The following is a 25,240-nucleotide window of genomic DNA, read 5'->3' as shown; positions in this document are numbered from 1 at the left end:
TGATTTTGTGGAGATGAGTCAGTGATTGCATTCTGCTGGGGGATGGTGGCATTTTGACTGGTTATTATTGCCAATGTATGTATCAGAAATTAAAGAATTGTGTATTTATTATCTAAATGTGCTCACAGGCTATACAACCGGCACACATTCTGTTCATTGAAAAATAAATGAATTTTAGTGGATTTAACAGTTCATCAAGGAATTTTGAAGTTGACAGTGTGGTATCATTCTTGGCAGCAGGAACAGCTGTTTCTACAGATAGCTCAATGTGTGCTGTCCAAAGCCCCCAGATTTTCTCCCATCACTATATAACCTGTGAAGACTTTGTGGGCCATCTGTAAGTGGTCCTTGGGACACAGTTTAAGAACCATCTATTATTTCTTAGGTAATTATTTGTTTACGGGCATAGTAGACTAGGGCATAACAAAAGAAAGTTCACTTTTACCCTTGGGGAATGACCGCACCGCACATTAAGTGGTGGAGGCTGTTGTCTGGCTTGTAGGCAAACATGTCACCCTACAGAGCCAGAGTGACTTTTTGTGGCAGTTTCAGACTGGGTCTGTGTGGACTGTCATTATATCCCGATTGCTCAGAGGTCTGGAAGGTAGTGATTGCTTCTTGTCCCTCCCCCTTATGCATTCCTGAAGCGGCTGGATGCAATCTAGCACTTCTTCCTTTTGCCTGTAGAAAGAAGGGTTGCATGTCTTTTATTGGCTGATTATCACCTAAATCAGAAAAAAACAGAACCAAACAAGCAAACCTCCTCCCCTTATTCTGCATATATGCTTAAGCTTTAGTATTTTAGCTTGAGCTTGTCAAACTGGAAAGTGAGGTCCACAATCTGTGTTGCTCTGATTGAGAAACATAATAAAAATTCAGGCTAACTAGCTGTAGAAAGGCTAGAAATCATTGAATAAGGTGCTGTGCTGTTCAGACTCTCTCCAAACACAGTTTGCACTTGGGCTTAATTCCAAAGCAGTTAATGCAGGGGTGGGAAAACTATGTCCAGGGAGCCGCATCCGGCCCTTCAAGTGTTTTAATCTGGTCCTTGAGCTCCTGCCAGGAAGCAGGATCTGAGGCTTGCCCTGCTCTGGCGCTCCAGCTAGGGAGCGGGAGCGGGGGCTTGCCCCACTCTGCACATGCTGTGGTGCTGCGTGGCTCCTGGAAGCAGCGGCATCTTCCCCCTTTGACTCCTACATGTAGGGGTAGCGAGGGGACTCTGCACACTGCCACTGCCCTAAGCACCTCCCCTGCAGCTCCCATTGGCTTGGAACCACAGCCAGTGGGAGCTGCAGGGACAGTGCTGTGGGCAGGGCGGTGTTTAGAGCCTCCTGGCTGCCCCTCTGTGTGGGAGCTGGAGGGGAGGCATGCCGTGGCTTCTGGGAGCTGCTTGAGTTAAGTGCCACCCAGAGCCTACACTCCTGAACCCCTCCTGCCCTCCAAACCCCTTGGTCCTAGCCCGGAGATCCTCCTGCTCCGCCAGCCCCTCATCTTGAGCCCCACCCCAGATCCCGCACCCCCAGCCAGAGCCCTCATCCTCCCTCCCCCCTGCACCCCAACCCTCTGCCCTAGCCCGAGCCCCTTCTCGCACCATGAACTCCTTATTTCTGGCCCTACCCCAGAGACTGCATCCCCATCCGGAGCATATAAAAGTCTAAATGTTTATTAGGGCTGTCAATTAATCGCAGTTAACTCACGTAATTAACTAAAAAAAAGTAATTGTGATTTAAAAAATTAATCTTGATTGAGCGCACTGTTAAAGAACAGAATACCAGTTGAAATTTATTAAATATTTTGGATGTTTTTCTACATTTTCATATATATTGTATTCTGTGTTGTAATTGAAATCATAGTGTATATTATTTTTATTACAAATATTTGCACTGTAAAAATGATAAAAAAAAATAGTATTTTTCAATTCACCTCATACAAGTACTATAGTGCAATCTGTTTGTTGTGAAAATACAACTTACAAATGTAAACTTTTTGTTTGTTTGTTACATAACCAATCAAAAACAAAACAATGTAAAACTTCAGAGCCTACACTCAGTCCTACTTCTTGTTCAGCCAGTTGCTAAGACAAACAAGTTTGTTTACATTTACAGATAAGGCTGCCTGCTTCTTGTCACCAGAAAGTGAAAACAAGCATTTGCATGGCACTTTTGTAGTCTGCATTGCCAGTTAATTACATGTCAGTTATGCTAAACGTTCGTGTGCCGCCTCATGCTTCGGCCACCATTCCAGAGGACATGCTTCCATGCGGATGACACATAATTCTAGGTTTGTAAGTCAACTTTCATGATAAAGAAATTGCACTACAAAGCTTGTATTAGGTGAATTGAAAAATTCTATTTCTTTTGTTTTTTTTTTTTAATAGGGCAAATACTTGTAATAAAAAATAAAGTGAGCACTGTACACTTTGTATTCTGTGTTGTAATTGAAATCAATATAGTTTAATATTTAGAAAACATCCCAAACTGTTTAAATAAATGGTAATCCATTATTGTTGAACAGTGCAATTAATTGCACGCACATTTTGTAATCGCTTGACAGCCCTAATATAAGAGGTTAGCATTTAATGCAATACATTGATATTGCTCACCACAATGCTTTGTTCTAGGAATGAGAAGATAAAATTGTAACTGTTTGTGATTTAATCAATCAAAATTATTCCTTATAATATAAATCAATGTCCAGTCTTCAAAAACATAAAAAGGTGCTAGGTCATAAGACAGAATGTACCTTTGTTACCCCAAATGCTCAGATGTTCGTGCAGTGTCTTCGGATGTGGCTCACTTCTGTCTGTTTCCCAAACAGGGACAGACTAGCTAAACTGCTATCACTGCGCAGGGCAGTGATAGCAGTTTACATTCCCTGGACTGATGGAAAGACCCATCCAGTGTCCAAGCAGGTGTTCTTTTTGTACACCTGCCACTGACGCTTACTCTAATGGTGAATGCCTCCTTAATAGGCTGAGGAGTTCAAGATTCAAGGCAAGTGGTCTTCTACAGAAGTCACCCTCCATATCAATCTATGAGAGCTAAGGGCTGTCAAGAATACCTGTGCAGACTTTTTGCCTTTCATCAAAAACATGTAAACAAAGGTCATGACAGACAATGTGACCTGTATGTTTTACGTAAATCACTGGGGGTGCCATAGCTCCCTCCAAAGCACTCAAACTTTGAAATTGGTGCATCCATTACAACCTGCTTTTCTCAGCTGTCTGTCTACCAGGAACACTGAACGTGACATCTGACAGTCTCAGTCGGAATTTTTCTCACAACCACAAATGGTAACTGAACTCAGAGGTGTTTCAAGACATATTTGCCCTTTGGTGAACCCTAATTACAGGTCTCTTCACTACTTACTGAAATAAGAAATGCCCTTGTTACTGCTCCAGGGCCAGCCTGGGGAAACGTTTGCTGGGAGACGCCCTCATCCTCCCATGTGACAAGGATCTTTTGTATGCCTTTTCCCTGTTTCCTCTTCTATCCAAGGTCCTGTTGAAAATTCAATGAGAGAAAGCCAGAGTTATTCTGATTGCCCCCTACTGGCCAAGGCATGTCTGGTTTCCCTATCTGACAGATGGCAATATGTCCTCTAGTTCCACTTTGGCCCATTGTCCACCTGCTCTCTCAAAGCGACAGGCTGATCTTCACCCCGACCTGCGGGTCCTCTGCCTTCAGGCATGGCTCCTTTTTGGTTCCAAGACTTAGAGGCAGAATATCTTGATGAGGTAAAAGATGTGTTGCTGCATAGCCAAAAGTTGACCACTTGACGTACTTCCCTACAAAAACGGAAAGGATTCCAAGTTTGATGTCATTCTAAGTACATAGCTCCAACCTTGTCTTCCTTTCCTCTGATTTTAGACTACATTTTAGACCTCAAGTAGTAAGAACTCTCATTCAGCTCCCTTAAGGTACATCTTGTGGCTATAATGGCTTTCCACTGTCAGGTAGACGGCTACTCAGTGTTAGCTCACCTGCTGACACGTGGATTCCTTATCGGCATTGGGAATCTCTTCCCACATGTGAGAGCACCCACTCCAGTCTGGGATCTTAACCAAGTTCTCAGGGCTTTGGTTAGACCTCCCTTTAAGCCCATGGCAACTTCCTCTTTTTTATACCTGTCCATGAAGACACCATTTCTAATTGCCATCACCTCAGCTAGACACACAGGAGAAATAGTGGCCCTAATGGCACACCCACGATACACAGTCTTTTTTTAAAGACAAAGTAACATTGAGGCTGCATCCCAAGTTTCTGCATAAAGTTACCTCCACTTTCCATATGAATCAACAGATCCATCTTCCTGTTTTTTCCCAAAACCACAAAGTGTCAACGGAGGCAATTCTGGATATGGTAGCTGTTAGAAGAGCACTAGCATTCTACTTGGACAGGACTAAGGAGTTCAGGAAGTCCTCTAAACTCTTCCTTTTGTTCAGGGAAAAATCCGGAGGCACCGTGATATCAGCTCAAAGACAATCCAAATGGGTTTCGGGTTGCATTAACCTCTGTTATCAAGGACATAACCTGCTGCCTAGTCCGGGGTCTGTACTAACTCCATGAGGTCAGTTTCTACCTCAGTTGCATTCCTGTCTCAGCAATCTGCAAAGTTTTGAGCTTCTGCTCACGCTTTTGCAGAACATTATGCAAAAACTGAGATTCAGCCTCCTACGCCATCTTCGGCTCCTCAGCACTCTGTAGTAACAGACTCCACTTTCAAGTCCCAGCCCTTCATAGGGGACACTGCTGTGAAGTCACCTACAGTTGAGCACCTATAGGGACACTACTGAAGAAGAAGAGGAAGTCACTCACTGCAAGAATCAGGCAAAATGACATGATGTCATATCACAAAAGAGGAAGTTAGTCACCTTGTGAGTAATGATGATTCTTCGAGATGTATCCCCCTATGGGTGCTTTACAACCTGCCCTTCTCCCCTCAACTTTGGAGTTCTTCCTCAGGGGCTTTGCAGTGGAGAAGGAACAAGGGGTTGGGAAATTGCCTGTGCACTGCTGGATAGCTTCGAGGAAGACACTGGGGAGGGAGGGCGCATATGCAAACTGAATGAACACTAAATGACCTCACGCTACATGAAGTGGCAAGGGACGTTGTCTGTGTTGTAGAAAAAAGGTGTGGCCCCTTTAAAGGCTAGAGAGCCAAAACGACTTGCTGCAGCAGCTTCAGACCAGGTCAGCATGGGATGCTGACCCTTTTCTCCAATCCCCACTGGTGTCCAGAAGAGAGGCAAGATTATTTAGTTCCACTCAGTGCGAGAAAAGTCCTCTTTTGCCTATATCAGGTGGAACAGCACCTACCCTCCCACCCGTTGTGGTAGTTAAATACCAGGTTTTGTCATGATCCGCTGTGTTATGCTAATCACTCCTTGCTTGGGGGTCTGTGAAGGACTTTTTCTCTCCCTGCCAGATAGGCCAAGGTGGTGGTTTTTTTTTTCACCTTCCTCATATCAGATTGGGACTTATTTGGGGTAAACATGAAAAGGGTCTTAGGCTATGGTGTTGCAATTCATTATGTAGGTGTGCTGCAGATGTCCAGTGCAGGTGCTCTGTAGGGAAGGGAAACAGTGATCAGATGAAATGCATTGGTAAAGGACTTAAAGGATGTGTTCTTTAAAAGAGCAAAAATGAGGGATTTGTGGCTCCTGTGAATGGTATGGCAGGAAGCCAACCCCCTCCTTTGTAGCCTTCCTTTGGGGATGGAGAGTGGCTAGGTCCCAGTGGTAGGTTGGCTGGGGACCACAATGGCTCACCCCCTCTTCCCCCAGTATATGTACAATGATTATGGAATTATCTTACTTTTATTTGCCAGATACTCCCAGACATTTAGGACTAAAGTTGCGACCTAACTAAACCATTTCCAGTGTCTCCTGCTTTTCTTCTAACATAGTCAAACAATTGAAATTAAACTCTGCTGTCCAAAGTTGTGCAATAACTATACTATCTAAGCTTCCTAGCACTTTTTCTTCCAACTACACTGTATGATATTTCAATGGTTCCCCAGCTGTGCCCCATTGAAAGACTTGCCAGAAACAGACAGGAGTGGAGGAGCTTCATCACTGCCCTAAATGCCAGAGGTGTAATGTGTACATACTAAACTAAGTAAACTGTTTGAATTGTGATATAGATCATTTAGATAATTTGAGTTCAAACAGCAACATGTAAAATTGCAGTGGTTGTATATTCCACTTCAACAGTTTTCTCTCATTTATAAGCATATGTACAAAGATAGAGTATGGTGCAACATACTATTTTTGTTTTCATAAGTCAGGGACGACTACAGTTCATGAGTGATAACATATATAGTCATCCCTGATTTATGAAAATAATGCGTCTGTCCTCTTATGTATGCTTTTTATGTAAAATATAAAAACATATACATGTACATGCACCAGATAGATATTTATATCAGTCTTTCTGTAATAGTAAATTGCATTGTAATATCTTTCCTTAAGTATTCAAGTGGTAAAACATATTGAGTTATCATAACTTGTAGCTCATAATTATTAGTCAAAGGATACTTTTTGATTTTTGTGGTATACACTGACTGGGCCTATAAGCTTAGACCATAAACTGTTAAACCTGTGTAGAAATTGAATTAACTGCCTGATCATTTCTCTTCTACAGGCTACAGAAAGTGATATGGGAGATGTAGATTTAACAGGTCTCCCAGAAGCACCTGTGGACTCTGAAGATGAAGAAGAAGAAGATGAAGATATTGACAGAACTTCAGATCCATTACTGGGGCGAGATGTTGTACGAGAGTGCCTTGAAAAAGAACCTGCAGACAAAACGGACGATGACATTGGTGAGAAAGATCTTGATATGATCTATTTTATAACTCAAATAATAGTCTTCTTTGAAATCTGTGTAAGTGCATAATTATTAATAAATATATAGCCTCATAACTATGGATGATGCTTTTCAGAGATTTTTTCCAACTCTTGTTGTCCCAAAGAATTTATAAACTAAACTAGACTATTATTCTCTTCTTAAATTTATTATGAGAACCTAGATGTTTGAAAATATTAGCACTGAGTTGCTAAATACTTTAATGATTACAGTTTGCTAATGTGGGAGTGGGATGGGGAGTAAATTTAGCTGCCTGACACTGCAAATTTGTTTTGGAATTTTTGGCAGGGCTGGTATTATTATCACAGTATAAAGAGGCTGAATTTAAGTTCCAAGGAATCCTAGTCAAAAAGAGGTTTCTGCATGCGCCAGGCTAAAGGTGGCATTAGTTTAACACTAAAACAAAAATTGAGATGGTTTATACTTTTCCTCTGATTATTCTGTGAACACTAAAAATGATTTCATGTTATTGATATTATCTATCTTACAATCATTATTCAGCAAAAGTACTTTATAACTTTTCTAAAGGCTTAAAGTTCCAGTGCTTTTACACTTAGCTAGACTGATGCCGTAATAGTCAATCAGAGCACAATCAAGATTGAAAAGCCAGGTTCCTTTTATTAATGTTGATTGTAAAATGCATGCTGTGCTCATTTAGCCACAGGCACTAATAGTGATTGAAATACCACTGAGCAATTCCTTCAGTGAGTTTAACTCTGAGGTTTAATATACCTGCAGGGGGTATAGTACCTTAGAGGAACAGGCCTTGCAGTCTTGATATCAATGTTTCCTTTATCTAATAGAGCAATTACTGGAATTTATGCATCAACTCCCAGCCTTTGCAAACATGACCATGTCTGTAAGAAGAGAACTTTGTTCAGTTATGATATTTGAAGTGGTAGAACAAGCAGGAGCCATCATACTTGAAGATGGACAAGAAGTAAGTTATAGCACATTACATAATTTAAGCACTGTATGATACTGAAACTCAGGATTTTAATATGTTCAAATCTAAACGTACAACAGCATTAAACAATTTGTATGTATAGTACTTGAACAGTAATCTGGTATATTGCAATTTATTTTTGTACTGCTACCTAATAGTTAGGGGTTATTTTACAAAAATTGTATTTATAATGTCATAAAAGGATGGATCTTTTCTATCAGGAAAAAAAATAAAATTATCTGCCCGGGAAATAATATCCCTTTTCTGAAGTAATCTTCTAAAAAATATTTTTGATCTTGTGCAAGTGTTACCCACTGGCTTAACTCAAGTCTCCTCTTGTGCAAATTTGAGTGTCCAATGAACATGTTTTAATGCCTATGTTAAAAATATAGTATCACACCATAGGCTTCGTTGTCAAAAGGGTAGCGGCAGCACATGCAAATATTTGGAAATTATTAGCACTTGGTGGATTGCAAAGCTAGAAATAATTTTTTTTTTATTTTGGCTCGTCCGTCACTTACTGCTTACAAGTCAGTGGACAGTAAACAGCAGTTCTTGACATGTTGTATTGAATGAAATGTTGCAAAATTGTAATGAAAGCATATTTACTACCACATGGGCAAATACTTCTGAAAGATAAGCATTGATTCATCTTTCTTATTAGAACTTGCTGAGAGAGCCATACTTTTTTTTAAATTCATTCTAGCTTGATTCTTGGTATGTTATTTTAAACGGCACCGTGGAAATCAGCCATCCAGATGGGAAAACTGAAAGTCTCTGTATGGGAAATAGTTTTGGGATTACCCCTTCTTTGGATAAACAGTACATGAATGGAGTGGTTAGGACCAAAGTAGATGACTGTCAGGTAAGATTATACATATGTATAATTTTCGCACATTTTTAAGTGGTTAATAAAAAAAGATAATATGGTTTCATCTAATATAATGATATTTATAACAGAAATAGAATAAAGGAAGTTGGAAGGGTGGGCACTCTGTTAAATTAGGGCATGTTTACACAATTCTTTAGTCTGCAATAGAGGGGTGTAAATTCCAGTGCACACTAGCATGTTGTGCACTAAATGGGCCATGTAGGCCCGGGTGGCATGCATTAAAAAGTAAGATTGCCAACAATCCCTTATTAGAAGGGGTGTTTTCCTCTCTGTACAACAAGATCAGGAGTTGCTGATTGCTGCAAAAAGCGACAAGAAATACCACTGGTGAATGTAGGTAAGTACTGATTATTATTAATAATAATGATGATGATGATAATATCGGGAGAAGGGGGAGGATGTGGATGCTAAAAAATGGTCCCTTAATTTTGAAATACAATGTCAGCAACCCTAATTAAAAGTTCCCTAGTGCAAGTTACAGGGCTACATTAACACACACTAGAGAACTTTTGGTGTGGGCCAGCAGGTTCCACACAGGTTAGTTAGTGCCCAATAAGCTAGTATGGACTAGAATTTACACCCTTCTAGTGCAAACTAAAACACCATATAGACAAGCCCTTAGTTGTCGGTTCTCCCTTCTTATTTTGGAACAATTTTCTTGTACATTGCTGTCATCTGAGAAACAGGAACTTTTGTGTTATGCTGAAGTAACTATTTACCACTTAAGGTCATGGTATTTGTGTGTGTTTGAAATGCTATAAGAACAGTTAAACAGAAAATATCATTTCCACTTTTTACAAGCTAAGTTCTCTTTTAAGATTGGTCTTTGCACAGTAACATCGTAGTACTGTGTGAGGGATTATCAATTTCGCTTGGAATCTGTTTACAATTTAATATCTAGTGGAACTGGACAGGACTGGACTGATGTCAAATGATATGCTATCGCTATTGCATTACATTTGCCCAGGTTTAGTGCGTGGAGATGTGTTTATGTATTACAGATTTATTAATTGTCCCCATATTGTTCTGGGTCAGTTTGTTTGTATAGCCCAGCAGGATTACTGGCGGATTCTGAACCATGTGGAAAAAAACACTCATAAAGTCGAGGAAGAAGGAGAAATTGTTATGGTAAAGGAGCACAGAGAGCTAGATCGCAGTGGAACCAGAAAAGGACATATAGTCATTAAGGTGATTTTCTTTATTTACTTAATATTCTACCTGTCAAACTCTAAAAATGTTAATTTGTCAGAAAATACAGTGGGAACCTGGAACATATATTCACATTTGTCTTTCCTAATACAGCTCAATAGAGAGTTGATTAGAAAGGATTTATATTTTTATATAAATAGAAAATCTGCTTCTTATTAATAAAACAGGATCTGTTCAGTACAGATTTTCTGGTTTTATGTTAGAAACCACCATTTAGTGTCTTTACATGCATTAATGTGTGTTGTGTTGGATTAGAAGAGGGATTTTAAAACACACGAAAGAATTGATGGAATGTTATTGTGCAAACAAAATGCTATTATAAATGACAAGATTGTGCATAGTCCTACAAAATGTTTAGGAAGGTTGAAATATGTGAACTGCACTTAAACACACTGATTCTTTTTCTTTCTAAGCGTTTATCAATCACTCGGTATAATTTGAAGAAAAAAAAAAGTGCAATACGTGTGGTTCAAAGCCTGGATATCATCACTGGGGTGATGATACTGTGTGATACTTCCTGAAAGCCCTTTGCACTTCTGTTTTTAAGGCAACACCTGAGCGACTCATCATGCATTTAATAGAAGAACATTCTATTGTGGACCCAACTTATATAGAAGATTTCCTTTTAACATACAGGACATTTCTATCAAGCCCATTGGAAGTTGGGGATAAACTGCTGGAGTGGTTTAAAGTGGACAGCCTCAGGGATAAGGTTGGTGTCGAATGAACAGACCAGCTTTTGGGGTGAAAAGTTATCGATCTTTAACCCTTTTTTGTGGTGCTGATAAAGTCTGGCAGTTCCATGATAATCTAAAAATACACATTTTTATACCAATATATTTCAGTAGCATAAAAAGGTATTCTTCCACGTAGTTGCACACATGTAAGTTTTGATTCTAAATTCAGATATGCCTCTCATAGCCTCTAAAATGTGTAATTGCTGATCTTATTATGTAAATAGCAATGTATCTGAAATCTAAGTCAAGACCTATTGTTCACAAATTTCACACAGAGCAAATATTTTCCGGTGTACCCTCTAATATTCTGGGTACAATCAGCCCTCTCAGAAGACCCATTTTTGCCAGTAATTCAGGGCAATTAAATGTCCATGATTTCCTGGGCATATCACTGTTGCTTTCATGACAGCATTGGACCTATCTTCCATTGTTTTTAAGGCAGCAAGTGCATTTGATTTAAGCAGCTTTCTACAAACCATGCACCTGAAGTTAACTGCCACCACAGAAAAGGGTTGTGGATGGTACAATTGATGCAATTACAATACTTCTATATATGGAAGTAAGTGAAGTTCTGTATGAATATGCACGTGTACGCAAAATAAAATTTATATGGTCTGATGGTTTTTGTTCATAGCCTATTTGAAAAAGATGGCAATAATGTTCTTAGCCGACTTTTTTCATATATACTAGAGTTTACCTGCAACAAAACCTGTTGACCAGCGAAAGAGTTGGTATTTAAAATTACAGAGGCTTTTCTCTGCTTTTCAACTGTTTCATGTTGTTCTTTCTCTCTTTATTGTGCCATGCATTTTGTCAATTAGTCTTACTTTTTTTTTAATTAAAAATGTGAAAATTGTCCACAGAGAACATCTGGAATAACTGTCACATGATCTTAGCAGTCTGTCTGACAGGACTATTTCATATTGTGATAGAATATACTCCCATGTCCACATCCTACACACTATTGTAATAATCTTTGTATAATGTGAGATACCATTTAAAAACTCATAATTTGCTGATCAGTAATGTCATGGCAAAATGCACGTAGCAGTATTTTATTGTATGTGAAGTTATAAACATAAGCTGAGGTCATGACTAAAAGTGTTTTCCAGGGAAGTCTGGGGAGTGGCCAAACCAGTCCCTCAAAGACAAAGGGCAAGCTGACATGTCAACCAGGTGTAAACAAGGTTGATGGGCCATTATTTGCTAAGTGGCAATTTTTTTTGGCAGGAAAAGGGATGGGGCAAAAAATCTACATCTTAGCACAGAAACAGCATAGAGTTTCCTTCCACACAAACTGCCTGTCATCCTGAATCTCATCTGGAAATATTTTCCAAGTGGGAGGGGACTGACACTATAAAAGGGGGGACAAACACCCCAGGGCACCCCTCCTCTCTTGCTCTCGCTCCTTGTCCACTGATTCACTGCACTAGAAGGAACAAAGAAAGCAGCCATCAAAGAGAAGAAGGGGTCCTGACCACGGGTGGCTCCAGGCACCAGCACACCAAGCGCGTGCCTGGGGTAGCAAGCCTGGGGTAGCAAGCCAGGTTGCCTTCGGCAGCATGCCTGCGGAGGGTCTGCTGGTCCCGCGGCTTCGGTGGACCTCCCGCAGGGGTGCCGCCGAATCCGCGGGACCGGGGACCTCCCACAGGCAAACCGCCGAAGGCAGCCTGCCTGCCGTGCTTGGGGTGGCAAAATACCTAGAGCCGCCCCTGGTCCTGGCCTAAGAAGTTTGGCCACTAAGACTGTTGAGTGCAGGTATTGAGAAGAACTTTGCTTTCAATTTAACATAGTTTGGTAAGATAAGCATTAGTTGCGTTTATTCTTTATTTTTCTTGTAACCATTTCTGACTCTTATACCTTGTTACTTGTATTCATTTAAAATCTATCTTTTTGTAGTGAATAAACTTGTTTTATTGTTTTGTTTAATCCAGTGTGTTTAAGTGTTTGGGAAACTCCATTTGGGATGATAAAATATGTGCATAATATCCCCATTGATGAAATAACAGACCTATATAAACTTGTATTGTCCAGGAGAGAGCTGGGCAGTACAGGGCAAACATTTCAGGGGAGGGATAGCTCAGGGGTTTGAGCATTGGCCTGCTAAACCCAGGGTTGTGAGTTCAATCCTTGAGGGGCTACTTAGAGATCTAGAGCAAAACCAATACTTAGTCCTGCTAGTGAAGGCAAGGAGCTGGACTCAATGACCTTCCCTTCCAGCTCTATGAGAGAGGTACATCTCCATATATTTGGGGGGAGGGATAGCTCAGGGGTTTGAGCATTTGCCTACTAAACCCAGGGTTGTGAGTTCAATCCCTGAGGGGGCCATTAAGGGAACGGGGGTAAAAATCTGGGGATTGGTCCTGCTTGGAGCAGGGGGTTGGACTAGATGACCTCCTGAGGTCCCTTCCAACCCTAATAGTCTATGATTCTATGATTCAGGAGAAAAATCTGGGACTCTGGGAGTGTGTTGGGGTCACCCTGCAGTATAATTCAAGCTAGTAAGAGCATAGGTGCTGGCTGCATTATACACACAGACATAACTGGAAGTGACTTCTATGCCAGAGGCTGTTTGTGAGCAATCCAGACTGGAAGCTACAGCAGCAAAGCATTGTAAAGGACACCCCAGGCTAGAAGGCAGGGGTGACACAGCTACTCATTAATCTGGATTGTGCCTTGGGTTTGTCATACACATGTCAAGCACTTTCAAGATTTGTCTTTTCTGTGCATAATGAAAAGAGTAACTTCAAAATGGGCTGAGTATATAGAGGTAGATACTAAAAATGACTTGGGCGGAGGGCCTGGGTTGAATAACATTTTTGCCAACATAAAATTAAAAGCACTTTTGCATACAACAACTTTTTTGTGGGCTTGCAAAGAAAAAAAACTGTCTCAGCAAGTAAAATAGGAAGTAATTTATTTTTAGACGAAAGAAACTGCTGAAATTGTTGAGCACTTTTGTTTAATAGAGATTGAGTAATTGACAGGCTGACTAAGAGAGTTATATAGTAATTCTGTAGCACAGTCAACTGCATTGTCAAAAAATGGAGATAAAGGTTCTCAGGATGTAATGTTTTATCATTACTATACATTTTCTAGAAATTATGCTTAAAGAATTGACCATTCACAATGGCAATTTGAAAAGTGCAAAGTTTTTGAATTAAGCAAAACTAAAAGTACTTTGTGTGACTGTAGATAGTAGTCCAGCTCCTTAGATCCAATTTGATTTTTCCTTCTCTGATTAGTTTAATTGTGCGGTGAAGGAAAATGACTCAGATGGTTTAAAAGCAGTAAAAGTGACCTCTGCTTTTGGTTTACTTCTATGAAAAACCTGTGTAACTTCAGTGTAGAAGAGAATGGCAATCAGATTAAATCCACATAAACAAATATGTTTACATTGTACATCCTCTCTTTTTCCTTACTATTAACTCCAGAACCAACCCATCTAAAAATACCCTCATGTTTATCTTGTTTCTGAAGGTCACCAGAGTGGTCTTATTGTGGGTGAACAATCATTTTAATGATTTTGAAGGAGATCCCGCTATGACACGATTTCTGGAAGAATTTGAAAAAAACTTGGAAGATACGGTAGGACTAAAAACTATCAGTGTCATGCTTTCCAGTGAGGTGGTTTTTTTTATCATCTGTGATTTAAGAATCTTTTTAAAAGTCCTTGGGCTAGAAGACGACCATCTATATTCAGCTTTTAACACAGTCCTATTTGGTCTAAATTGTACATATGGTTGTACAGAATCAAACAGTAAAATGGTATAAACTACTTATTTCTATCCCTTGATGGTATTTCATGAAAGAACAGGATTTGTTTGTTGTTTTAGTAAGAATTGGATCCTTAAGTTCGTTGATTCTTTTTTCTGTGGCACTGTTCTTTTCAGTTGTTCTTCCAATTTGAGATGAAGAAACATTGCATTCCTTTGTGTGTGTCTTCTGATTTACAGAAAATGAAGGGTCACCTCAGGTTGTTGAATATTGCCTGTGCCGCCAAAGCAAAGTGGAGGCAAATTACTCTGCAGAAACCTTCCAGAGACTCGCCACTCTTTTTCTGTCTAGTTGGAGGAAGTGACAAGGGTTTTGGCATTTTTGTAGAGACAGTAGAAACAGGCAGCAAAGCAGCAGAAGCTGGACTTAAGCGTGGTGATCAGGTAAGAAAGTGCATAAAATTATTCATGTTCTTCTTTGAGTGCTTGCTCACATCCATTCCAATTAGATGTGTGCGCGCCACATGCACGTCCGTCGGAAGATTTTTACCCTAGCAACACTCGGTGGGTCGGCTGGGCGCCCCCTGGCGTGGCGCCACTATGGCACCGAATATATACCCCTGCCGGCCCGTCCGCTCCTCAGTTCCTTCTTACCGCCCATGTCGGTCGTTGGAACAGTGGAGCGCAGCTTAGCTGATCTCCACCTCCCTAGCTTTTCACTCATTCTAATACTTATTGTGTATATAGTTTATTCTCTATAGTTCTAGTTAATAGATTTTCATAAATGTAATTAGAGTATATAGTTCAGAGGGTCGGGGATTAGCCCTTTCCCTCACCCGGTGGCCAGGCCCATGCCTGGCTCACTGGGTTTCAAACTGTGCTCGGCCTGCCGCCGGCCGATGCCCACGGGAGACCCTCATAACTCCTGCCTCAAGTGCTTGGGGAATCCCACCTTGCAGACAAGTGCCGGATCTGCAAATCGTTCAGGCCGCGGACGAAAAAGGAGCAGGACTTTCGCCTTAAGCAGCTCCTAATGGAGGCAGCCCTCACTCCTTCACCTTTGGCACCGGCTGCCGGACAGTCCGCACTGGGGAGAAGTGCCTCATCGGCACCGGAGAGCGCCGGCACCGCGAAAACATCTCGGCACCAGCCGTCACCGGCCCGAGACCTCTCCCTCTCCCAGCATGCCAAAAAGCTCAAAGCTCCTGCGGCCCCACTATCTGCACCGCAGTCTGAGCAGCAATCTAAGTTGAGCCGCCTGGCACGAGTAACTGCCGCGGCACCGACAATCTCCGCATCGTTGATTCTGGTCGTGCAATAGCCGTCAAGTCCGGTGCATGACAGCTCCCCGGCACATGCCTCGGTAGAGCTTATTGTTCCCACTACGCCAGAGACATTTGCTACAGCAAGGGAACTGATTGCGTTAATGGAGCCCGCCCTGCTTCAACCCCCGGCACCGCCGGTGCGGGTTATTCAATCAATAGGCAAGCCTGCCATGGTAAGACCACCTTCCATCGGCACCACAGGCAGACAGCACTCAAGATCCAGGTCTCGCCAACGTTCTCGATCTCGTCACCGCTCCAGATCCAGGTGCCACTCGCAGTCCCAGTACTGATCTCCTCCTCAGTACCGGTTGTACTCGCAGCACCAATCAAGATCCCACTCACCGGACAGATACTCCAGGCACTGGTCCAGCTCCCGGCACCGTTCGCACCGCAGCCGCTCTCATCCTAGGGCGCCAAGATCCCAGTCGACCTCCCGGCACCGCGCCGGTCGCAGGTCCCAATCACACTCTCAGTACCGGTACAGATCCCGGTACCGCTCTCCGGTGTGGCACGAAATACGGTACCCTCAAGACAGGGCTCATCCTCAAACAGTCTCCGCCCCGCCATGGCCATTGCGGCACGCGTCTGAGTCATCACACGCTGATAGTGCCGCCTATGCCAATTCAGAGCCACACAGCCGTGTTCTCCATGAGGCTCAAGGTCCAGACCAAGGTCCTCATCAGTGGTCCTTTTGGATGCCTTGGGCATATCACCAGGCCCAAGGCGAATCCACGGTACCATCACGTTCCGCCCCATCGGAACATCGCGCACCGGAGGCCACTGTTAGCCGTCCCCCTCCAGTGGATACAGATCAATCTCCTCAGGCACCAGACCCTCAGGTCCTCCCGGACCCTGACGTACCTCCTGACCAAGAGTCCCTACAGGAACCACTCGTACCGGATCTGTCGTCCTCCTCTTCACTCGACGAGTACATCCTCATCGGGCCCATCCCCTATCAACCTCCGAGCTCACCAGGATCTTCTGAGGCGAGTCGCCGTAAATATCAGTCTCCAGGTGGAGGAGGTCCCGGAGGTTGAAGACTCGGTAATAGACATACTGTCGGCGGATGCCCCAACCCGTATAGCTTTGCTATTTATCCGCTCCATCCCAAGCCAAAGCGGACACAATCTGGCAATCTCCGGTGTCTATCCCTCCTATAGCCAGAAGCGTGGAAAGGGTACGAATACCTATATACCCACCCTCCTCCTTGTTCCCTGGTGGTTCAATCCGTCAATGAGCGAGAGCGCCATGGCCAGCAAGCCCCCGCCCCAAAATCGAGAGAGGCTAGATGGATGGACCTGTTGGGACATAGAGTCTACTCTGCGGGGGGCCTCCAACTTAGGGTGGCGAACCAACAGGCCCTGCTCAGTAGATATAATTATAACACCTGGCAGTCGGTGGGTAAGTTCACTGAACTGGTCCCACAAGACTCCCGCCAGGAATTCCAAGCCCTTCTGGAGGAAGGAAAGAAAGTGGCACGGACTTCCCTGCAGGCCTTTCTCGACACTGCCAGTTCGGCGGCCAGAACCGTGGCCTCGGGAATCATGATGAGGGGGATCTCGTGGCTGCAAGTGTCAGGTCTACCTCCTGAACTGCAACACACCATCCAGGATCTGCTGTTTGAAGGTCAGGGCCTTTTCTCCCAGAAAACGGACCTTAGGCTACAGAGTCTTAAGGACAGTCGAGTGATCATGTGTTCCCTTGGGATGCACACCCCACAAACCCAACGAAGGTCTTTTTCCGTAGCCAGCCTCAGCGCCCTTACCCCCCGCCCAGACGGCGACAAGACTTTGGCAGAAGGCGCGGTCGCGGGAACCGCAGACAGCAATCTGGGTCCCAAGGCGGCCACAATACCAGTCCCGCCAAACCAGCGCCGGGCCCAAAAGCGAACTTTTGAAGGTGCGCCCGAGAGCAGAGCACCAGTCCTTCCCCAGGATCCCTCTCAGTTTTCCAACCGCCTTTCCTCCTTCCTCCCTGCGTGGTCCCAATTAACCTTGGATCGTTGGGTCCTACGCATGGTGGAATTTGGATACCACCTCCAATTTATTTCGCCCCCTCCCTCTCACCCCCCCTCCTCGTCCCTCTTCAGGGACCCCTCCCATGAGCAATTCCTCTGGCAAGAGGTTCGTGCGCTCCTTTCAATCGGAGCTATAGAGGAGGTACCGGAGGAATTAAGGGGCAGAGGATTTTACTCCCAATATTTCCTAATCCCCAAAGCAAAGGGAGGTCTTCGACCCATCCTGGACCTGCGAGGACTCAACATGTTTTTAAAGAAGTTGAAGTTCCGCATGGTATCCCTGGGGACCATTATCCCATCCTTGGATCCTGGAGACTGGTACGCTGCTCTCGACATGAAGGACGCATATTTCCACATTGCTATTTATCCCCCGTACAGACGGTACCTACGGTTTATGGTGCACCGCCAACATTTTCAATTTGCAGTCCTTCTGTTTGGCCTCTCTGCGGCCTCTTGCGTCTTTACAAAGTGCATGGCCGTAGTGGCTGCCTTCCTCCGTCATCGGCGAATACATGTTTTACCTTACCTAGATGACTGGCTTATTCGAGGGACCTCTGAGGCCCAGGTCATCAGGCACATGGCCATCATCACGGACCTATTCGAGAGACTGGGCCTGATGATCAGTCTAGAGAAGTCTACTCTAGTGCCCACTGAAAGAATAGAATTCTAGACTCCAAACTCGCAAAAGCCTGCCTGCCACTGCCCCGGTTTCAGGCACTAGTCTCAGTTATAAAAAGCATCCAAACCTTTCCGACAGAGTGGGTATCTAAGCCTCCTCGGTCACATGGCCGCATGTACTTTTGTAACCAAGCACGCCAAACTACGCATGCATCCCCTTCAAACCTGGCTCGCCTTAGTGTACTGTCCAGGCATGGTGGTCACCATTCCTCAGAGCATCTTAGACTCCCTCAGCTGGTGGCTAACACCCTCCCTGGTTTGTGCAGGACTGCTGTTCCATCCGAGGCAGCCCTCAGTGTCCCTAACGACGGACACGTCGTCTGTCGGCTGAGGGGCTCATCTAGACCATCGTCGCATGCAAGGCCTCTGGTCATCTCAAGAGCTAGCGTTGCACATAAACGTCCGGGAGCTGAGAGCAGTCCGCCTGGCGTGGCAGACGTTCCTACAACATCTGCAAGGTTGTTGTGTTTCAGTGCTTATCGACAACACAACGGACATGCATTACATAAATAAGCAGGGAGGGACTCTATCCTCCCCCTTTGTCAGGAGGCGATCCAATTGTGGGAATTTTGCATAGCCCACTTGATAGACCTTGTAGCATCGTTCCTCCCGGGGATCTGGAACACTCTGGTAGACCATCTCAGCAGATCTTTTCAGTCTCACGAGTGGTCGCTTCACCCGGACATTCTACATTCCATCTTCCAGAAGTGGGGCTTTCCCCACATAGACCTCTTCGCTTCCCACGACAACAGGAAGTGCCAGAAGTTCTGCTCCTTCCAAGGTCTCGCCCCGAGCTCGATATCGGACGCCTTCCTAATCTCATGGAAGAACCAGCTGCTGTATGCCTTTCCACACTTCCCACTGGTGCACAGGGTTCTCTTAAAGCTCCTCAGGGACAGAGCTTGCCTGATCCTGATCGCCCCTGCATAGCCCCGACAACACTGGTGCACTACGTTGCTGGACCACTCGATAGCCAACCCAATCCCTCTGCCTCCTCACTAGGATCTTATAACGCAGGACCACGGCAGGCTTCACCACCCAGACCTGCAATCCCTCCATCTCACAGCATGGCTCCTGCATGGTTAACCCAGTCAGAGTTACGTTGCTCTGCCCCAGTGCAAGAAGTACTCCTGGGTAGCAGAAAACCTTCCACCCGGTCTACATACTTGGCCAAGTGGAAGCGATTTTCTTGCTGGTGTCAAACACTGAATGTAACACCCATGGAGGTTCCCATTCCTACTATATTGGACTATCTCTGGTATCTTAAACAGCAAGGCCTCGCTATCTCATCATTGCGAGTGCACTTGGCAGCTATTTCTACTTTCCACCAAGGAGAAGGTACTCATTCCATCTTCTCCCACCCTATGGTCTCGAGGTTCCTCAAAGGTTTGGAGCATCTATACCCCCTAGTACGACACCCTGCCCCTTCCTGGGACCTCAACTTGGTGCTGACGAGACTTACAACTCCTCCATTCGAGCCATTGGCGACCTGTTCGCTCCTATATTTGTCATGGAAAACAGCCTTCCTTGTGGCCATCACATTGGCTAGGAGAGTCTCTGAGCTTCAGGCTCTGATGGTGGACCCACCTTACAGGGTGTTGCACAAAGACAAGGTGCAGTTACATCCACATCCGGCATTCCTCCCTAAAGTAGTCTCGGCCTTCCATCTCAACCAGGACATATTCCTCCCGGTCTTCTTTCTCAAACCGCATACATCTCGTAGAGAGCAGCAGTTGCATTCCCTTGACGTCCATAGGGCGCTCGCCTTCTACATTGACCGAACGAGACCCTTCCGCAAAACGCCCCAACTTTTTGTGGCAGTGGCAAATCAGATGAAAGGCTTACCCGTCTCTTCTTGGAGAATTTCGTCATGGGTAACAGCGTGCATCCGTACTTGCTATGATCTAGCTCATGTCTCCGGGTAATATTACCGCTCATTCTACCAGGGCTCAGGCCTGGTTGGCCTCCTTCCTAGCTTGAGTACCTATCCAGGAAATATGTTGAGCAGCTACGTGGTCTTCAGTACACACCTTCACTTCCCAGTATGCCCTGGTGCAACAATCCAGAGAGGACACAGCCTTCGGCTCAGCGGTTCTACATTCTGCAGTATCTCACTCCGACCCCACCGCCTAGGTAAGGCTTAGGATTCACCTAATTGGAATGGATATGAGCAAGCACTCGAAGAAGAAAAGACGGTTTCTCACCTTTGTAACTGTTGTTCTTCGAGATGTGTTGCTCATATCCATTCCAAAACCCGCCCTCCTTCCCCACTGTCGGAGTAGCCGGCAAGAAGGAACTGAGGAGCGGACGGGTTGGCAGGGGTATATATTCGGTGCCATAGCGGCGCCATGCCAGGGGGCGCCCAGCCGACCCACTGAGTGTTGCTAGGGTAAAAATCTTCCGACGGACGTGCACGCGGCGCGCACACACCTAATTGGAATGGATATGAGCAACATATCTCGAAGAACAACAGTTACAAAGGTGAGTAACAGTCTTTTTCAGATGTAATTTTAATAAAAATCCCTCCTCGTTTAACCAAGTACAGTAAATGCCAGATAACATTTGTCTGAAATATAAGACTTAAAATATTACTAATTTGCTCACTGTTTACCAAACTGTGTAGTATTTTAAGGATTTACGGTTTGCATCTGCAGTTCTCTTCTACTTTAAAATAGATATGAAAAAAAAAACCAAAATATCCTAATCATGGTTCGTTTTATGAAACACTGTTAAAAAGGGTTGTAATGGGGTACACTCACTCTCGCGAGTGCCCCCTGGCCAAGTGCGTGTGCCTGCACACACACTCTGTTTGTGGTGGGTCTTTGCTGACTCAATCCTATGGCCAAGTCTCTCACAGTCTGGGTGATAAAAGCAAAGCAAGCTCCTTCCAGGATATAAGACCAACAGGGGGCCTATTTCATTACCCTCTGTAAGGTCCTTCGGTCTGCGACTCTATCATGGGCCTCACTCTTCAATCAGTCCAGGAGGGCTTATCACATTGCCCTGGCCAAACTGTGTCTCAGCCCCTTCTGGGTTCCCTCAAATTATTCCTGCTCTTCAAGCTGTGCTGGCCCTAGTGTGGGATCACATCCACCAGGGCTCCCTCCCTGGAGACTCTGCTTCTCTGGGCCTTTCTGGCCCTAGCTCTTCAGCTGGGCCACTAAAAGACTTCAGTTCCCCCTCTGGGTGCAACAAAGTCCGACATGTTTATAGGACATACTTGTATTTAAATTGTAGCAGCTAATTTATTAAGATATTTAGTAATGCATGTTTTCATAATACCACTCTGATATGTAGCAATATTGTAACTTCTGAAGCATTTATTGTATCTTTTTTATAATATTAAAAATAAATTTAGAGAATGGAAAACCTTTTGTGACATTTAATCTAAAAATTCTTTTTTTTTCTTTTTCTCCCAAAAGATAATGGAAGTAAATGGACAGAACTTTGAGAACATTACATTTGTAAAAGCTGTTGAAATCTTGAGGAACAATACTCATCTTTCCATTACTGTAAAAACAAACATTTTTGGTGAGTAGACTTGCATAGTCAATATACCTTACATGTGAGAAAGAAGACAAAGTTCCCTATCCTGAAGTCCTCAGGGCCGCAGTAAGTTCCTGTGACCCCAAGGAGCTGTTCTCGGAGTTGATGATCACCAGAGCACAGAGACCATGTCCCCATGTCTTTTTTTCGCCTGGGTACTCCCCCTACGCCAGAATCTGCATGGGGATGGGGAGCGGGGTTGAGGCAGCATAACCAGCTCTGTGTTCCCTGGGAAATCCTCATGTGACCATTTAAGCAGCTTTATTGAGCCTTCACACAAAGGGGCTGAAAGGGGGCCAATAATCTGACCCAAAGTTTATGAACCAGTAAGTCACATATTCACAAATCCTCACTGTCGCCTGTTTTGACAAGAAATAGCAAAAGATGTAAAATCAGGGTTTTTAAAAAATATTTTAATAATGGGTGTGAGCACCATAACATCTTTTACATCTGAAAGAGAAAATGGAGAATGTATAAAGTATATGTGCAATATCCATTTTAGCTTTAAATTGTCATTTTATAAACAAATAATTTTTTTAAACCTCAGTCAAAATATCTGTTAGTTTTCCATAATCCAGGGCATTACATGGTCTGCATCCAACAACACAAATACCACTACAGTAAGAACAAGATTCCTCTTAAACATACATAATTTCTTTTCTTTGACTTATATTATATTTGAGGTTGCTGATGGTCTTTTCCTCTCCTGAGTCTCATCTGCTTGTTCTAATTACTTGTCTTTGTTCACTCTTGATTTTCTGTTTTTAATTTTTTTTCTTTACATCACTATAGAGGTCAAAAATTGGCAGGAGCTTAACTATAGCTTATTGCCTCAAACAAAATGAGGACAAAAAGAATTTTAAAAAACCCTTTTCATAAAATAACGTATGCTAATATAAGGTGACATGCAGCAGTACACCAACTTGTACAACCTTCCTCTGAAAGTTAACATATTCATATGAAAATGAAACATAGCTGCGACCAAGTCAGTGAAAAAAGACTCAGGATGGTCTCGCTCTCTCTGATTATCTGTTCAGAATTACAGCGCTGTACATATAACTGTATATGCGTGGATTATGAGCCCTTTTTATTGTTGCTAGATATTCAAGGTGCTTACTCTGTCCGCTGCCTGATGTATTTTAACAAATCCATCAGCTGAAGCCCTTTGCACAGACTCTATTTGCTATGCTAATTTTTTAATAGAGTGCTAAATGCCTATTATGGTGCTAGTGAGTTATCAGAGAATATATCAATGAATCCCCACGCTCACACCTGAATTTCTTCTACAAAGGTGTATAGTCCTAAATTTTGCTATGTAATAAAAGCATGCAATTTGATTTGGTATTTGTGCATAGTATGGGCTGCCTGCCTGGTTTGGGTGGAAAACGTGAGTAATCAGCACTGTGCAGCTGTAAGTTCTGTTTCAGTGAGCACAGCCATATGTGTTCAACTGAAAACACTACATTTCTCTGATGTCAGCAACCTCAAAGATATAAAAAAATAAACTGCTTGGCAGAAATTCATGTACAGCTTGGGCAGGGCAGGGTTTTATGTTATATAACAGAAACAACTAAAATAGGTATAACTTTTTCCCCCATGGAACGGTGTTTTCTGGAAATATCATTGTTACCAGTTGACCAGTTAAATCTGATAAGTGTAAAAGAATATTGGATGTGGAATATATTTGATAATATCAGTGAAGGTAAAAGAAGTGTCAGCCAGTAAAGTGGTAAAGTGTTGATCAGTCTTGTGGTTGTTCTTAAGGAAGCAGCTGCATTCCATCACCTAACAGATACAGACAAAAATATTGATTAATGTAAATATAATGTTTCCCCTTTTATCTAGTTAATTGTCTGTAGTGGATGTTAGCAAAGTTTTATGAAATATGTTGTAATGTTTATTAGTAAGAAAAGTGAAAACGATGAAATTTTTTCTACTTCACTTCTTAATTTCTGGTTGGAAATTCCCTCCAGTGCAGTATTTTTATCTTTGCAGTCTGTTTTCTATTAGTCATTTAGGGCTTACTCTCTCTCCCATTGAATTCAATAGCGAAACTCCACTTGATTTCAGTGGGAAGAGGAAAGGAATATTAAATTGACCATATTGTCAGTGTGTATGTTAACAACTATACTATCCAGTATTTCTTTTATGGTGGTAGGTGGGGATGGGAAGAAGGATTAAAAGAACAAGCTTTCCAGGAGGTGAAAAGAAATTCTAATAGGTTTATCTTCTTTTACAGTGTTTAAAGAGCTGCTTAGCAGGATAGGACAGGAGAAAAATGGAGTCCCCCATATTCCAAAAATTGCAGAAAAGAAAAGTAATCGCTACTCCATCCCAGATATGCCCGGAGATATGGAACAGATGTTTCCATGCGAGAAAGGAAACAAGAAAATCAAAGCAAACACTGTATCTGGTGGAAGAAACCGAATCAGGAAAATTTTAGACAAGACACGTTTCAGCATCTTGCCTCCCAAACTATTTAGGTAGGTTACTCTTCTACCAGAGCAGTCTAACTGTTGTCTAATAAGCCGTTGTTTTCTACGTGGCTTAGAATGTTCAGGTTTTATGTGACTATTGTTTACATAGGTATAAGAAAACTGCAGCAAATATGACTAGCAAAATAGGTTTGAAAATGCCTTTTTCATGTGCCTAATTTCAAACCTGCTTTGCTCTTACATCATTTTGAATGCCTATCCACAATATGTAATTCAAATATCTGATTGTCATTATTCCCTTTAGCACCAATTGTTATAGTATGAATATGAGGAACTACCTGTGCAATCTGGGCACTGGGAAAGCATTAATTAAGTAGCTTTCAGTTTAAAATGAGTGGATATGTTAAACCTGTTCAGGTGCTTTTGTCTATAACAACCCATTTGGATTTTGTAACTGTATTTGGAAAAGTGTTTTACATAAGGAATTTTTTTCCTTATGCACGTGGTTCAGTACCTGCAGTTGAATGTGCAATATTTCTTTAATATTTATTCTGACTTACAGTTCAGAAATCTCAACTCAAATCATACTACTAGCCTTCCAGCTACCAACACCCTGTTATACTGTGATTATATTTACAACATGTTCAAAGACTAATTGTTTTAAGTGCTAAGAATTATTCTGGATAAGACAAAATACTGAGTTTGGATTTGCATTTTAATCAATTGGATGTTAACAAAAGTAGAACAACATTAAAAAGATAAACATGGAAAAGACCTAATTGGTCAACTCATTTACTCCTTTTTCACCTTTGTTGTTATTCTTTAGTGCTTTGTGTTCTATGTTACTGACTTGAGCCACTAGCACATCAA

At 43.0% G+C, this 25,240-nt stretch overlaps 1 protein-coding gene across 8 annotated transcripts in view; it reads left to right on the top strand.

Moving 5' to 3' along the window:
- The window catches only part of RAPGEF6 (Rap guanine nucleotide exchange factor 6), a 268,596-nt gene that overhangs the window by 180,237 nt on the left and 63,119 nt on the right, over positions 1–25,240 (top strand). For all 8 annotated transcript variants that reach the window (XM_050962513.1, XM_050962511.1, XM_050962518.1 and 5 more), the window contains 9 exons: positions 6,645–6,825; positions 7,673–7,809; positions 8,522–8,680; positions 9,743–9,895; positions 10,464–10,628; positions 14,134–14,241; positions 14,610–14,813; positions 21,812–21,920; positions 24,175–24,418. In XM_050962513.1, the coding sequence (XP_050818470.1) occupies positions 6,645–6,825; positions 7,673–7,809; positions 8,522–8,680; positions 9,743–9,895; positions 10,464–10,628; positions 14,134–14,241; positions 14,610–14,813; positions 21,812–21,920; positions 24,175–24,418 (1,460 nt within the window). The remainder of the gene's footprint in view (positions 1–6,644; positions 6,826–7,672; positions 7,810–8,521; positions 8,681–9,742; positions 9,896–10,463; positions 10,629–14,133; positions 14,242–14,609; positions 14,814–21,811; positions 21,921–24,174; positions 24,419–25,240) is intronic.

Source organism: Gopherus flavomarginatus, chromosome 7, assembly GCF_025201925.1.
Source record: "Gopherus flavomarginatus isolate rGopFla2 chromosome 7, rGopFla2.mat.asm, whole genome shotgun sequence".
In the NCBI taxonomy this organism is placed as follows: domain Eukaryota; kingdom Metazoa; phylum Chordata; order Testudines; family Testudinidae; genus Gopherus; species Gopherus flavomarginatus.
Note: the sequence above shows the minus strand (reverse complement) of the source record. Positions and strands in the feature narration are given on the sequence as shown.